General features: G+C 43.9%; 2 protein-coding genes across 2 annotated transcripts; one reads left to right on the top strand and one right to left on the bottom strand.

Annotated features, from left to right (window-relative positions):
* Nucleotides 1-6685: 6685 nt before the first annotated feature.
* On the top strand, nucleotides 6686-9436 carry LOC4348011 (MEIOTIC F-BOX protein MOF-like). Its single transcript, XM_015757935.3, has 5 exons — nucleotides 6686-6715; nucleotides 6895-6970; nucleotides 7107-7984; nucleotides 8640-8795; nucleotides 8869-9436. The coding sequence occupies exons 3-5, from the start codon at nucleotides 7160-7162 to the stop codon at nucleotides 9064-9066; spliced, it is 1179 nt and encodes a 392-aa protein (XP_015613421.1). The 5' UTR covers nucleotides 6686-6715; nucleotides 6895-6970; nucleotides 7107-7159; the 3' UTR covers nucleotides 9067-9436.
* Nucleotides 9437-12178: 2742 nt separating this feature from the next.
* LOC4348010 (putative F-box protein At2g02030) lies at nucleotides 12179-15248 on the bottom strand. The gene is made up of 2 exons (XM_015757460.3): nucleotides 13797-15248; nucleotides 12179-12396 (listed from the first exon to the last, which is right to left on the bottom strand). Exon 1 carries the CDS (start codon nucleotides 15205-15207, stop codon nucleotides 13834-13836), a length of 1374 nt encoding a protein of 457 aa, XP_015612946.1. The 5' UTR covers nucleotides 15208-15248; the 3' UTR covers nucleotides 12179-12396; nucleotides 13797-13833.
* Nucleotides 15249-17116: the final 1868 nt, after the last annotated feature.

Here is a 17116-nt window from a genome sequence, read left to right as displayed (position 1 = left end):
GCTAGTCGCACCCATGGCAATTAAGGACCGGTTCGCGGGATGCCCTGGAAGAACTTATCGTACTTACCACAAGCCAGCGTGGGCAACGGCTGGGCTTGTAGTGTAGCTTTCCTCTAGCCGATGCATCCAGGCAAGGGTGGGCGTGATGGAGTTTGGATGGGCCCTGCGACGGCCTATGCGGCTTCCGGATTCACCTAGGCATGAGAGGGGACTGCCCGCTGCCTTGCGAGGAGTGGGGGTGAAACCTGAGGTGTGGTGTGCTTGGTTAGAGGGGGTTATGCGAAGGGTCCTGTCACGGCCTCTTTCCGGTATGTCGTGGTGGCATGTCGGCGCACGGAAACGTGTCGTGGGGCTGTGTCTTGTGGGTACAGTTGTACACCTCTGATCAGAGTAAAACTATTCGAATAGCTGTGCCCGCGGTTATGGGCGGTCGACCAGATTCACCGTGATTAGTCCCATCTTAATAAATCGACTCAATACACTGTAGTTTAGGAGGGTTGGTTGGGCCTGTTCAACATGGTGTAGCGTTGATCAGTGAAGATTTAATGTTACTCTAATTACTCAACAGTTTTACTGTCTTGCTCAATAAAATGTTTTACAACTGCCTTTATGCAAATAGCCTCAAACCCCTCCTTGTATCCCCTTGCACGTCTGCATCGTTGGTGTGGCTTGCTGAGTACGGTGGTTGTACTCAGTCTTGCTATTATTCCCCCTTTTCAGAAGTGTAGTGCTTCTGAGCTGAAGACGAAGTTAGAAGACCAAGGCTCAGACCCCAGTTGAGTTTTGCCTGTGGAATGGAGCTGAAGCCCCGCTAGGATCGCCTTTTTCCGCTGCTGCTGCTTTTGTTTCGGTGTGAGGACTAAGTGCCTCTTCCGTAAGTATTTTACGCTTTATTTACGTTTGGAACTGTATATTACTTGTCGTTTTGTGTACCCTGGCTGGTCCTGGACAGGGATTTAATATGCAAAATAGTCTGGAAATTTGGGTTAAATTTCTGGGCGTGACAGGGGGTAAGGGCTAGCTACCCCAGCGAAGAAGATGCCATCTTCTTGGCTGTCCTCTTAAGGCACCACCACCATGATTATTTTTCAATGGTGGTGCCTTAATCGGGCCGCCAGCGAAAAGCTCTTCTACATATTCCCAGCCCGAGCTGCCATGCTATTTGGACACAATTTCATCTCTCTTAAGAACTCAAATATAGGGGAGAAGGTTTTGAACTCGAATGGTTCGACAGATATATTCTACAAAAGGTTAGTTCTACAATGTACTACTATATTTCTCTCTTTTTTTTATTTTTATGCGTTTTCTTGAGAACTAGCGCACTTTTTATGTCCATGGTCAAACCATGGCAGGTACGTTTTATTTGTTATGTGGAGCTCAAGATGGTCAAATTTTAAAACAATATTGTACTTGATCGATCTACTATGGATTTCACAATATTTTGATAGGTTTATTTGTAGTAGATTTCTATGTCAGGTTCTTTTTTATGCACTATGATCTTATCAAGTTAAGAAGAGAGAGAATTAAGGGTGTGTTTGGTTGGGCTTCTTAACCAGCTTTTGCTTTTGTAAAAGTCAAAAGGCAACCAAAAGACCCAAAAGTCATAAGTGCTTTTGCTCTAAAGCTGTTTTTAGTGTTTTTAGTGTAGTATAAATCCAAAAGCAACCTCTACCCATGCTTTTACTGGCTTTTGAGGGAAAAAATTACTCACCTTTACCACTGGTTATGAAAAAAACAATTCTTTTCTTTTCTCTCCCGTTCCTTCTCACACATCACACCACTGCCAGACTCGGGAGCAGAAGGAAGGGTTAACGCCGCCGCCTCCCCTCCGGCAGGCTGGCCGCCGCCCGGCCGGCTCCGCTCGGCGCCGCCCCTGGTCGTCCCCAGCTAGCGCCGACCCCGCCCTTCCCCGCCTGACACCGCCCTCCCCTTCTGCGCCCGACGCAGGCAACACCAGACGCCGCCCTGCCCTTCTCCGACGGCACCGACGCCGCCCCTAGTTCGGTCGCCGTCCTGCCCTACTCCGACGGCACCGACACAGCCCCTGGTCCCGACCTATACTTGCCAGAGAGGACGAACTCAAAGAAGGTGGCAACACAACATACCTCGAGGAAGAGCCACGGCATTGGACGATGATGTGCGCTGCGGCGGCACCGGCGAGTTGAATCCGAGCCCCTCGTGGCGGCGCCGGAGGTCGAGCAGCAGCTTCTGAGTGAAGTCGGAGCCGAGATCAGGCACCTTGGCCATTGCCTCCCACTCTCAAGGAGAAGCCAACACCTTCCTCTCCCTCTCTCCAGCAGCTGTCCTGCACCATGAAATGATGAAACCACAGCCAGTTTGTTGCCTGAAGAACAAAAAAAAAAGGAAAAAAAGTACAGTGTAGTTTTCCTCGAGTTGGTCAGTCCGTGTGTTCAGGCTCTCATTATCCTGACTCACATTCTGGATAATTCACAATTTAGTCCTTTTAAAAAACTTATTTCATAAATAAACCTCTAAAAAAAACTTATCCAAAAATGATCCTTTTTAGCGTCAGAGTCACTGGACGGCGCCAGCCTGCCGTCCTCCTCCGACGTGGCCGGGCAGTGCTGAGGTGGCAGGGGAGCGCGGCAGCCATATTGGCGCTCCCCCCCCAACCCCCGCCGGCATTTTTTCCTCTCCTCTCCTCTCTAGTATAGAGGAGAGAGATGTGCAATATTTTTATTTTATTTTATTTTTTTCATACTTAGAAGCAAATAAGAACCAACCATAAAAAAATAAACTCAAATGAACGAGATATGTGATTTGTAAAATTTTCTAAATCTTTACCGAAAATAGGCGTTATTCGAGTGTCATTTCTTAAAATTGGCGTAACTTTCTCATACAGACTCGGAATCAGGCAAATAATATATCCACGGACATCTACAGAAAAAGTTACATTTGATTCTCCCCCGCTTTGCCAGTTCGGCGAAATTAAAACCACCAAATTCTGCTTGCAAGATTGTGTTTTCGAGGCTAGAAGCTTTTCGGTAGAGCTTTAGAAAATTCCACAGGTCACATATTTCGTGCATTTGAATTTATTTTTTCTATGGTTGCTTCTTCTGTGCTCCTGAGCTTGAAAAAAATATCAAAAAATAAAATAAAAATAAAAAAGTTGCACATCTCTCTCCTCTCTCTCCTCTACACTGGAGAGGAGAGAGATAAAAAAATTTACAATTCACATATTTCGTCCATTTGAGTTTATTTTTTTTATGGTTGGTTCTTGTGTGCTCCTAAGCATTAAAAAATATCAAAAAATAAAAGAATAATAAAAAAATCCGGGGGGGGGGGGCGCCAGCCACACTGGCGCGCTCCCCCTACCACCTCAGCACCGCCCTGCCACGTCGGCAGGAGGACGGCCAGTGACTTTGGCGTCCTAAAAATGATTATTTTTAGGATAAGTTTTTTCATAGGTCTATTTGTGAAATAAGTTTTTTCTAAAGGACCAAATTGTGAAAAATCCAGGACTCACCTTTGCCTTGTTCTGCTTCAATGAGTCTCCTACAGTGAGCTACAGTGAGGTGAGGTGTCTCATCTCACCTGGGATGATGCATCCTGTTTAGTGGAAGATCGCCTTGGAAGTAACACATCACTCTGACCTGTTTGCATCCTCAGTTTCACCCGAATGCAAGCAAAGCAAGAAAGATTGTTTGCATTTGGAATCATCCTTGATGATGAGGGTTGTAGTTTTAGCTAATGTTTGCATTATATCACTTTGATGGATGAAAAACTAATATATTTTGATGAAAAACTTATAATTTTTTTCTTTCCAAATTAGCCCTTTAAATACGAAATATTGAACAGATTAGATTTTTACGAGTAATTTGTATATAAACAGTCCCACAGGCCTTTAGGGGCATTATAAATATTTCTTCTATAACCTATAGTTTCACAGTTGCTCTAACCAAACAGGCTTCTGCTTTTCCCACAAAAGATTTTCCACAACTGCTTTTCCACAGCCCACAGCTCACAAAACCTTTCCAAAAGCTACAGCTCAACCAAACACACCCAAGAGAAGGAGGGTAGTTTGGTAATTTTTGTCTAGTTAGTTGTATGTAGTTTCATGTATATTGGGAATTAATAAGTGGTAGTTTTATTTTTTTAAAATGACGTAATAATTTAATTTTAACTTGCTTTAATTATTGGCTGCCACCAAAAATAGATGTTTGTTGGCGGTTTGTAGCCGCCAGAGAAGATATTACATCTTCACTTGCCTTTGGTCTTTGGCGGAGCTTGTGGCCGCCAGCAACAACGTATTTTGGCTGCAAAAAATGGTTTTTTAGTAGTGTACGTCATTCACGTGAAGATCTGAGAGATCCGCGTAGCTCCATTGTAGGTCCTATCAATCGGGTTAAGGGTGTGTCCATTAGTTTGATTTTGTAACTAATTAATAAGATACATAGATGGATCATATAAGATCAAGGAGCCGATTGACCAATAAGCCGATGGGATATAGCAAAGCCAGCCGATGTCGATAGGGTTTTAATCAATCGCTATAGATCTAACGTAGATTCAAATAATCCGATAAAGGGCATGTTTGGTAGAGTTCTAACTCCTAAATTTAGCTCCAGGAGTTGGTTTCGGAGTGGAGTTGTGGAGTTGTGAGCTGCCTAAACCCAACTCTATCTCTCTAGTTCATATTGTGAGATAGCTCCACCCAGCTCCGCTCCCATTTTAGGTGGAGCTGAAACTGTTTGGCTGAGCTCCAGCTCTCGGAGAGGTGGAGCAAGAGCTGGAGTTGGAGCTGTGCCAAACAGGCCTAAAGAATGAGATTTATGTTATTATCGGTTGGAACTAAATTATACATAATCATTAATAAATCATTTTTTATCAAAAGCAATCTTGATTGATCAGACCAAACTGAGACATTATAAGATTGAAGTTGATAAACATAGATTTAATTAAATAATATACAAGTTTGATTATAAGCCGATGTAACTCAAAAGATGTAACAAGATAATATAATGTGAACCTATCGACCAAACTGATATAATGTGATAGATGTAGATCCGATAGTTAAAGCATATATCAGTTGTAGATCCGATCTAAGTAAACTAAAATGTATATTGGCTAACTAACTGATGTATCTGATAGTTGAAGCCCACAATAATGAAAATGCACGGCTAAGAACTTTGATAAACGATGCATAAAAACCTGTCGGCTTACTAAAATTAATTAAACATATTAGTAGCATTCTAATAGATCGAACCCAACCGAGACAGTATAAGATTAAACATAATAAGAAAAACCTATTTACCTGATAGATTTACACAAAAGTGATGGATATAACAAATCTATCTAGAACAACATTACAATTAGAGAAATATCAACTTAGCCAAAACATCAGACCTAACCGAGAAATTCTCATTAAGACTATACAAATCTAAACATCAATACAATTAAAGATAGAATTAATATATTAGATAGGCAACTATTACGTAAACCGAGATAGAATATTAGACTTAACCGAGAAAGTTCTAGTCACGCCGATACAAAGTAAGTTGACTGAACTTACTTACTCACCAGATATCGAAACTGATGCAAACCAACAAAAAATAAGAACTTGATGGAATAAAATATTGAAGATGTGTCGAAAGTAATTGTAGTGATCTGTGAAGGTAGTTTACGAAGAACCCGAGTGTACATATTTATACCCTCGGTTTGATACTGGTCCTAAGCAAACACGATACAGGTTTTTCTAAAGATAAAAGGAAAAAATACAAGTCATGATCAGACACTATATAAACTTACTAAAGATAAACTAAATCCTACCTAATTAATACATAGATAAAATTAAATTGCCGTCTTCACGATTCTTTTTTAACTCAGTCTCTACAGGATAAACTTCCATTGGTTGATCGACTTAACAAATTAACTAAAGAAGCGTACCAAATTTTGATGTTAAGATATACCCACACTTTCTTTCACCTCTCATTGCATTCTTTCACCTCTCATTGCAGTTATGCAACGTACCAAATTTTGACGTTAACATATACCCACGCTTTCTTTCACCTCTCGTTGCTCTATGCGACAGTATTTAGGTTTTATATGGTAGGGGACTTCAGTATTGTCGGCGGCTTTGACATGGTCTTCTGCATGTGTTTTTCTTTCTGATTTTTTCACGATGTAAGCACGTAATTTTCGTACTTGCTTTTTTTACATGGTAAATTACATACATTTACATCACAAATCACAAATCTTACACTGCAAATTTTATATATTAGACTGTGATCTTTTTTCTACACTCTAATTAACATACAAAACATTTTATTACCAACTTGGCTACTTGGAAGAGGGAATAAGAGCAAGTATAATAAAGTGATGTAAGAAGTCTAAATGCTGAAGTGGATGAGAGAGTAGAGGAGAGAGATGAGAAGCGGGCTTTTAAGTTTACAGCTGGCTTAGACACAATAACTAAGAAAATACACACATGTAGACCATATATTTATAGTGAAAAGCTAATCACTATATAAGTGAGCTGAGAGATAGACTATAAAGATCTATACAATAAGTATAGTGGGTAGCTTGCTCAGAAATAGAAACATTTCTGAAGTAAAAATGATAACGCTATTTTTTAAGTAAAACTGAAATATTTAATGCGAGCTTGAAGTCACCGCAGCTTGTCTCCGCCTTTGTAATAATAAATCGATAAAAAAACCCAAGGAGACGTACAGCGAGAGAGACGCTTCGTTTCGTCGAGGTATGCGTCGTCTCCCTCCTCCTCCTCGATTCCCTCCCATCCTTTTGCATTTTGATCGTTGAATTTTTCTTTTCACCTAAAGCGTTCCTGCCTGATCAGTCATCCTTGCATCGTTTCGCTCCCATGGAGTCGAGGATTCATCATGGATTCTTGGTTATTCGGTTTTTCCCTTTCTGCAGGTTCCGCGCGCGCCACCTGTTCGACGGAACGCCCCTGTGACACCTGCCGCCACGCGCGCGCCACCGGCAACTCGAGGTACGTTCCTTCTTCCTCCCCGCCTCCCTCCCCCCCTGTTGTCTTGTTCCTCTTCGAACATTCTTATGTCTTGCTGCTCCCGTTCGAGTTGAGGATTCATGGATTCTTGGTTCTTGGTCTTCCCCGCTGCCTGCAGCGTCCACGCGCACCACCTGTTCGACGGAACGCCACAGGACGGACGGGCGGGTGATGATGGAGCCGGCTCATGCCCCCGGCAGAGACAGGCTCAGCGCCCTCCCGGACAACGTCCTCCGCCGCATCATGTCCTTCCTCAACGCGCGCCAGTCCGTGCAGACGTGCGTGCTGTCGCGGCGGTGGCGCCACCTCTGGCGCTCCCTGCCACGCATCAACGCCGACTACACCGAGTTCTGCTTCGCCTGCTTGGATGAGAAGAAAGAGAAGGTGCAGGAGGCGCGGTTCAAGAAGTTCGTGAGCACGCTGCTGCTACGCCGTGACCCCGTCCCCTTGCTGGACAAGTTCTGGCTCAGGTACCAGGTGTCTGACGGCAACAACAACGAGAAAGCTTCAGCAGAAGCTGGTCTGTGGATCAGCCATGCGTTGCAGTTGCAGACCCCGGTCGTGGAGGTTCTCACATTTCAATTTCCATTGATGCTAGACCATGCTGTATTTACCTCAGACTACTTGAGAAAATTGGGCCTCTCCAATGCTTATCTCCGCATGGGTTTCTTCGAGCAACTCAGCAGAGGCTGCCCACAGTTGGAAGATGTGTTCTTGAATGATTGCATCATTCTGGATGATGAGATTTCCTCAACCACTCTCAAGACTTTGAACATCTATGCTTCTCGGTTTTCGGAGGACTACCGTGCTTCTATTTCTACTCCGAGCCTCACTTCTCTGACATTGTATAAACCTGATGCCAGTGTACCTTCACTAAAGGACATGAAATCACTAGTGTCTGCTTCCATTATTCTCGACGATAATACTGATATCCATGAGTTGCTCATGAGCCTTTCTGGTGTCAGAAATTTGGACTTGGAGTGCCCGCAGAAAATGGTATGTATCCTGATCTGACATATTTCCTCTTTTCCTACCATGTCAATGCAGCATGTGCCAGTACAATAAATGGAGAAACTTCTGTTTCATGCAAAACTAGGTGTGCATAATTGATTCTTATGAATGATTTATTGATAGGATGATTTGTGCTGTCAGAAGTCAACTCGATGCAATCAATTCCTTATACTCAGTTCACTTACAGATTCATCGACCCGATGAACTGAAATGCCTTAATTAGTGGGCATTTTAATTTCAGACAGCGACTGGAGCACTAACACCGGCATGTTTTGATCTGGTTGAATACAGGGGTGATTAGTTAACTTCTATGGAAACCAGTACGTATAGAACTATAGATAGATACCGTGTTTTCACTAGTGTATCTACCTTATTTGCAATGAAAACATCCTGTCAATTAAGTCACATAAAATCCAGGTTATGTATTCTCAATAAAGCAAGTAAATCATTGTTCAATGTGGATTTTAGTTAAACTTAGTTTTTGTTTCTGTCATGTTCTTTTAACATTCACTCAAAACAGAGTACTTATTGCATGATTCGGTGCGCTATTTTTTAGCGTGTGTGGGTGTGAATCGGGAAAATGTTTCCATAATGTGGCATGCGTTTTGGGTAGCCTCCTAATCATTTAAACCTTGTGCAGGTCACAATCGCAAAAAATACGCAATGGTGTCCAGAATTCAAAGATCTTGTAAACCTGAGTCTGGGTCAGTTTTGTCTGGGCTCAAAGTTATATGCATTAACTGTCTTCCTTAAGAACTCACCGAAACTAGAGAAGCTGACTCTGGACCCCCCTGAGGTAGAAGCTTTTCTCCACATGTATGCTTAGCGTATGTGTTATCAGGATAAAACTTACCATTTTCCTACTGTAGGTAATCATTGATAAGCTTGAAGAAAGATCATTTGAATGTGAGCACCTTAAGATTGTTGAAGTCATATGCTCGGAGGATGATAGTACTTTGCTCAAGCTCGTGGAGGACATCTTTGTTACTAGTGGCATGAACTCTCTTCAGATTAATCGCAAAAGCAGTTACAAGCAGTACTATTCAGATGATTTTTTTCAGATTTGATTACGACAGTACGACTGCACAAGAACATGCGGAATGACAAAAGGATCATGCATTCACTTGTCACTAGTCGTCAATATGATCACGCTGTTTGTTGGATGAGCCTAAGTGCATGCATTTCTTCAATTAGAATTTGAAGGCAGATAGACATGTTTACTGCACTCGTTTGCTGATATGGCTTGAGAACAAACAAGTGTGTCTTGAGTTGCATGTAAGGTCTCAAATTCCGACAGGGTGGTTTACTTGTTTGGAAAATTTTCCCCAAAAAACAGTGATAACAGAATGTGTGGCTACTTCTGTTGATGCTCAAAGAACAAAGTGAACTGCATGTTACATTACATGTTTTCAGTATTCTATGTGGCCGTTTTATGTCTTTCTGAGTCCTGACATTATGTTACAATCTGAAGACCTGCTTTCACTTCAAATTTCACTATTTTTTAACCCATAGTTTTCTGCGATTTTCGTTCAAATTAATTTCGCTATCCTTTGTATTAACACATACTACCTTCTGCATTTGCAAGATGCAAGATAATTAGAGGAGTGCATTACAATTTACATTTTACACATGCATTTTTGTTAATTAGATATCTTTTGACCCCTTTTTGCTGCGATTTTCTTTCAAACTAATTCCACTATCTTTTGCACATTAACACATACTATCTTGTATATTTGCAAGATGCAAGTTAATTAATTACAGGAGTGCATTGTTACAATTTACATTTCACACGCATGCATGCATGCTTGAATCTTGATCATGATGTTAATTAGCAAGCTAAATCAAGCAAGCCTAGAACTAGAAGCGATGGAACTTGGAGCAGAACGCAAGGGGGTCCATGTCAAGCCACTGGGCGTTCTTGGGCTGCGCCGCCTTGGCGACACAGAATGGGCAGAAGGCGAAGTACATCTTGCTCGCCGCCGCCGCCGCCGGAGACGGCCTTCTCCTCCCCCTCCGGTACGTCGACCTGTAGTTCTCCGTGCAGCAGCCGTCGTGCCGGACATGTTCTTCTCCGTAGTCGCGGGTGGCGCGGCGTTGGCTGTGCTGCCGCGGCGGCGGCGGCGCCGGACTCTGGCGTCTTGGCGGTGGCGGCGGCTTTGGCGCGTCGCGTTCCACGTCGTCGCCGGAGAAGAAGGGCGCGTGGCCGGAGCTGATGGCCTCCCACGCCTCGGTGACGAGCTTGAAGGCGCCGTCGGCGGCGGCGGAGCGGTTCTTGTCGGGGTGCGTGAGGAGGCGCATCAGCTTTAACTGCTTCTTGGCGGCGTCGAGGCCGTCGCCCCGCCGGACGCCGAGGAGCGTGTGCCAGTCGACGCCGCGCCCGCGCGCGTTGCCCGCCGCCGCGACGACGTGGACGCGGTACGCGGCCATGGCGCGCGCGGCGGCCGGGTGCAGCGGGGAGGGCGCCGGGCACAGCGCGCGGGCGCGCGCCGCCTCGCGCCTCGCGCCGGTGAGGTCGCCGCGGAGGAACATGTTCTCCGCGAGGCGCAGCGCCGCCTCCGCCGCCTCGTTAGGCGACACGGCGGCGGACGCCCGCGGCGGCGTCGCGGCCGGCGTCGACATGTCGGACGACACGCACGCGCACGGAGTGCGCACAGAAGACGACGCCCGTTCCTCACGTCTCGTGTCCTGAAATATGTAGGGAGTTGTCGAGTCCGAATTGGATTATGAACTTAAATCATATTTCTTTCTGCTTGCGGGGAACTTAATCGCATATCAAAATTTTGTCCATTAACTAATACATTCGGCGTCGGTCTTAGATTGCCAAATATTAATCTTTGCATTTTGTCATAAGATCAATATAAAAAAAACTTAAACAATTCTCAATATAACGTGGCGTGTTAGATTTCATCCTTTAACATGTGAAGGCCAAACGAAAAGTATGTTGAGGGAAATTGTCCCTTTATTTTTTTTTCTTCAAGTAGCATTTATCCTCATATTTCGCCTTTATTTTTTAATAAATCTTATTTTTGTTATTCGCACTTTGGAGGGAAGGGGGAACTTGAACTGAACATCCCCCTACCACTCTTGGGTAAAAGAATATATTCATTTTATTTGGTAAAAATTTATGGTGCAGCTCTATCTTGATTCAAATAACACACATTTCATTTTGAATCAAGTTACTGTTGCTACCCACCACTGGATTTATTTAAATTCATCAATATGGATTCGCGGTTTAGCAACAAGAAACCAGAGTAAAGTTTTTTCTTTCCAAAACACCCAAAAGATTAAAACAACCCATATTGCACATTTGAGTTTCACAATTTTTCGTCCGACAAAATCAACAAAGTGCAGCATATATCAGTGCACTACAATGCAATACTGAAGTTTTGCATAATTAAGAGATGGGACTGACAAAAAATAAATAAATGTATAGATGAGACGTAAACTAGAATACATAAAGATACATTAGTATGGCATGATGACAATTTTTCCTTCCCAGTAATATCAACATTGGATTCCTGAAAATTATAGCATTTCTAAACAGAAGTTTTGTTGGAAAAGACGTCATGTAGGAACCATTTGAGAGTACCAATCTATTTAGGTCAATTTATGTTTCCCCAAAAATGGTTCTCTGATGGATTTTATAAATCCATCTAATGGTTTATTGACGAACATATGACTGACTCTTGGCTCCTTGGTTTCCAATGATAACAGCAACGGTGTATTTCAAATCACCAACTCCATCCCGAATAAGTCCTCTTTCAGTTTGGAGGACATTGGAGGGAAATTATTCTCCGTCAAATCCCCTCCAATTCTCTTCAATCTCTTCCAAACCGAACAAGGCCTCTTAGGGATTAAGCGAACAAGCCCTAAAAGAGATTGAGACGGATTTTAGTTCAATGCGAGGGGATCAGTATGGTGGTGTTTGAATCTCCTGAAGATAAAGATGAAGTGTGATAATAATATGTCCTAAAGATTAAGTGTTTCACACAAAACGATGTGATAATAATATGTGATTAATTAAGTTTTAATTATTGCAAACTTGAAAAATAGATTAATCTAATATTTTAGAGCAACTTCCATATAGAAAGTTTTCGCACGAAACACACCGTTTAGCAGTTTGAAAAACGTGCCACGAGAATCCAAAATGTTGCCTAACAAGTGCAAGTGAACTTCCAATACGGTGCAAACACAAGCGGCATAATTGACCTTACTTGAGCAACCAAAAGTAACTTTAAAAACAGAACAATGTTGTCAGAGAGCTACAAATGCTGGAGTAACCTCAAACAGCGACGGCTAGGTACATCTTACATAGAAATTAGTAAGCGCAACGAAGAACATATAAAGTTTAGTCTTTGCACCGGTGTCCTTCACATAGGAAAGTTCTCTTCAGCATCCTGAAAACCACAGAGAAAGCCGGTGAGTGAAGAACGGAAGATTAAATGTAAACTGGTAACCTTTTTTGGCTAATGATTTGTTAAAAGTTATCTAAAGGTGAGAACATCCACAGGGTTAAAAGAAAAAAAAATTCTCTGAGCTTGTAGTAATTCCAATGGTAAGTAATGTGAACAATTATATTTTGTACACTACACAAGCCCAACATAGTAATTCACTGAGCTGTAAACTAATGGCAGAGGTGCAACATAACATAATGGCAGTTTCAAGTTGTTTCTAAAGGAAGGGGTAAGGCTGTTTCCTCATAGAACAGTGCTACTAGTGCACTCAGTGACTTGTATATAATGCTTAACTAAATGATTATATATCATGAAGTAAAATTAGCAGAAAGTTCAGTGATAGCTTCTGCTTACACACCAGAAATAACAGAGAAAAATTATCTAATATGACATGAAATTCTGAAATTTACAGGAAAAGAGATAGCATTCACTTTCTCAAAGAATTGGTGAAGTACCACTGACGGATTAGCAAATGTGCAGAGTTCATGCTGCATTGGGTTAGGGGCTTAGGTATCAGCAAGCAAGATCAATATCAAATGACACTTGTATGAATCACTCCACAAGGCATAGCAAAGAAGCATGTACATATTATCACAGGGCCATTCCCTATGCTTTATCTAACACATGAACTCTCGTGTTATATGATCAATGTGATTTCAATGGATCGGTTTTGGAAAAAACATGAGAAGGGCAATGGTTGTTCTTCACTTCGTTGTATAGGGTATTAGTTTGCACAAACACCAACATGGCCATGAAATACCTCCAACCGTAACCCAGTGGCTCTTATATATTGTTAAGTATTGACACGCTACTGTGAATATCTAGGGAAAGAACCCCCATATAATTATTATCTTAAAAGTTCAGAAGAAAATATATATATCCACATTGTCTCTTCATGGAGTAAAATTCCATGTGGTGACATGATTAATTACCCTAGTTGAGTGAAATCCTTATTTGCAAACTTCCTCTACCCCATCTGTGGATGCAAGTTGAGCTGCGGGGTCACTCAAAAGTCAAGAGAAGTACAAGGAGCCTCATAGGCTCATGGCTCCACTTCCTCTTGCTGTGTTTTCCATATCAATGGTTGAACCCTTGAAAGGACCATAATATTATTGACCAGATTTTTTTCTTACCAAGCTAATTAGGCAAAGAAACAGCTTAATTAGCTTGTCTTAAACATCATATGCTAAAATATGGAGGTGGTACTATCCAAGACACGCTGGTAAGCTAGTCCAAAATACTTACAAAAGTTGCAATTGCCATTGCCTGATTGCTAACAATATGGTATCAGTTTACATAATTAAAGAAACAGACATAGCACAACAGATATTTAAATTACTTACGTTTCACATGGCACAAAATGAGATGGATCAATCAGGATCATTTCTTTGTTCCTTCCTTGAAAAAGGCGTGCTGAATAAGGCTTTCCTTGATTCTATGAGGACTGATTGCTGGCAAGTCATCATTGTACTGGAATTTGGACACCAAATTACCCTTGTTGTCACAGTGCAACAACCAGCCAAAACAACTGACAAGAATATCTCCCTCCTCGGACACAACCTCCGCCCACCAATCACCCTGATCTTGGAAACGCCTGATCTCCATTGTTGGCAGCTTAATCTTGTACCGGAACACCCAGACCTCATGATCGTAGTCTTCCAACATGAAGATGCTCATGTCCATCACACGTTCTTTGCTAACGGACATAGCAAGCATGCCATCCATGGCAAGTAACCTTGTATAATTCCGAGGATTCACAGCTGGTGGGCGCAATTGCCGGAATGACTCCGCCACCGTATTGAAGACTAGGATCCTATTGTAGCGTGTTCCCCGCCGTTTCTTCCAATGCAGGTGCAGATTGCCATGGATGAGTACCGGCCTGCCAAAGATCATCGGGCCCGGTGCTCCTATGATCTCCTCATCCATGGGTGTCACTGAACACGGGATTTGCCTCGGCTTGTTGCTACCCACCGCGAGGACACAGTAGCAAATCGGGCAATACACCTCAGAAGGGGTATCTGACGAAGCGAAGTAGAGCACGCGATACTCTCCGGAAGGTTCATGCCGGTATAATCCGACGATATTGTCAATCGTCCACCTGGAAATGGGCGCGCGTTGGCGTGTGGTCGGGTTGCAGATGTACCCGCCAACGATGAGGAGGCCATCGCAGGAGGCTGTGATGGGGAAACCTCCACAAAAGGGTCGCGGGAAACTGAAGATTGGGCGGCGCTCTGCAGATCGGAGGAGGATGGCGTCGAGGCAGTTGGGCATCCATTGGTCAGCGGGTGCGGGGTTTCGGAAGGAGGTGACAAGGGGGAACTCCGGCTGGCGGCGGTGGTGGCGGAGGAGGAACGCGTGGGTGGAGGCGATGTGGCGCCACGACCGGCACACGGCGCGGCAGTGGAGGACGGAGTTGGCCGGCAGGCGGAGCAGGATTTCCTCCTGGATCTCCTCGGGGATGGGGAGGCCCGCGACGGCGGCTTCGCTTGTTGCTGTTCCTGGCACGGGAGATGGAGACGGAGGTTCACCACGCCTCCTCCGACGAGGAGGTGGTGGCTGGCCATCGCCATCGTCAGGAGGAGACCGGATCTGGCCCGGAGAGGAGGTGGGGCTGCTCCCGCTCGGACGGGGTCGACGAGAGGAGCGGCGAGACGAGTTGAGAGGGGAACCTCCGCCGGGAGGAGAGCCTCGGGGTGCGCCGCCGCCGCCGCCGCCGCCGCCGGCGGCGAGGCGCCGCCCAGATCGAAGGAGCATTGTTGTCGTTGAGTAGTGGATCTGTGGATAATACACATTTCAAAATTTGACTGTAAATGATCGGTTAAAAGAGCGGTTTTCGCTATTTTACTTTATTTTTGTAGTGGAAGTTTAAATAATTTCGAAAATTCGAGTCATGCATAATTTTTTTTTAATAGCCACTACGGCACCTGAAGTTCCACACATTTTTTTTAAGGAAAAAGTACGAATTACTCCCCTAAACTATCGCGGTCGACCGAATTATCTCCCTCAACTCAAAACACAGAGAAATTACCCCATCGACCTAATCAAGAGCGGTTTTGTCCTACGTGTCGTATGCTGAAAAAGCTAGTTCACAGGCGCCCGACGCGCGTGGCTATTCATCGGGCTGTCACGCAGCCATTGGATGTTATCCAAAGCAAATGCTCCCATCTCTCATTTCTTCGAAAGATTTTTTTCTCGTAAACTATTTATCTAATCTACGATCTGATTACACCACTAATTTTTTTACAATTAAATCTTTACAACAAGACCACACATGATTATATTTCGATAAAAAAATATTTTAGCTTTTTTATTGATATTTTTAGAATGTTGAATATGGTCTCTTTTGATGTTTCAAACAGTAATTTTACGATGTTTCAACTAGTGTACTCGTGATGTTTCACTATGTACAGATCAAATATTACAGTGGATTTTGATATTATGTAACGCGTCGTTGCAACAAATATTTTGGAAACCCTTATTAAGGGAATCCGTTTCATTTTCTGTTCCACCAAAAATGTTTCACCTAGTATTCTCATAATGTTTTACTATGTATGGATCAAATGTTACAGTGAATTGAAACATTCTTTCACAACAAATCACCCATATAGTTTGGAAACCCTCTATTAAGGGAATTCGTTTCATTTTTGTTCCACCAAAAATGTTTCACCTAGCATACTCACAATGTTTCACTATGCATAGATCTAATGTTGCAGTGAATTGAAACATTATTCTTATATAAGGTGAAACAATGCCCGATTTAAACAATTGAAACATTTTCGATCTACTTAGTGAAACAATTCTGACATACTTGGTGGAACAACGTGCAACATTTAAAAATAATTCAATAATAAGCTAATTTTTTTTCATCGGAATATATCCATGTGTGGTCTTGTTTTAAAGATTTAATTGCAATAAATTTAATGGTGTAATCGGATCATGATTTGGATAAATAATTTAAGAGAAAAAATAGTTTATAGTAGTTTTGCATGCATGCCTCATGCTGACGTGGGCAACCAATTTTCCCACTCCTGGATTGGGCGCCCGATCCTAAGTTGTGTGGTAATCCAGTCAGCATTTTATTTGTTAAAAATGTGGGACCCACCTGTCATACTCCTCTTCCCCTCTTCCTCTGTCTCTTCACTCTCTCGCATGACTCTTCCTCTCTCTCACGCACACATGGCGCTCACGGCGACACGGGGACGGGCGGTGGGCGGGGACGGTCGGCGTGAACGGCGGCACGCACGGCGCGGCGGCGCTCACAGCGGCACGCACGCGGGCACAGATGCGCACGGCGGCACGGAGGTACGAGTGGCAGATGACGATGTGCGGGGACGGACGGTGGACAGCAGCGAGGGACGCGGAAGCGAGAGCGGCGAACACCGGCAGTGACCCGTCCAACCCCTTCCACCCACTCCTCGCCTCCCCGCCCCACCACTTCGGCCCCTAACCCACTCCCTCCTCCTTCGCCGCCACAGCTCCCCACCGACCCGCCGTCGCTCGAGTGGGAGTGCCTCCCGTAGTGGTCCCACGCCGAGACGGCCGCCTTCCTCGCCTTAGTGGGGTGACGCGGTGCCCGTGACGCCGGCGGCAGGCTCGGGCAGGAAGGGGAACTAGTCGGCGCCGAGCGGCAGCGGCCGCGGCTGGGTGGCTCCAGTTGACGATG

This window comes from Oryza sativa, chromosome 10 (genome assembly GCF_034140825.1).
Source record: "Oryza sativa Japonica Group chromosome 10, ASM3414082v1".
NCBI lineage: Eukaryota > Viridiplantae > Streptophyta > Magnoliopsida > Poales > Poaceae > Oryza > Oryza sativa.
The sequence above is the reverse complement of the archived record's forward strand: the minus strand, read 5'-3'. Positions and strand labels throughout refer to the sequence as shown.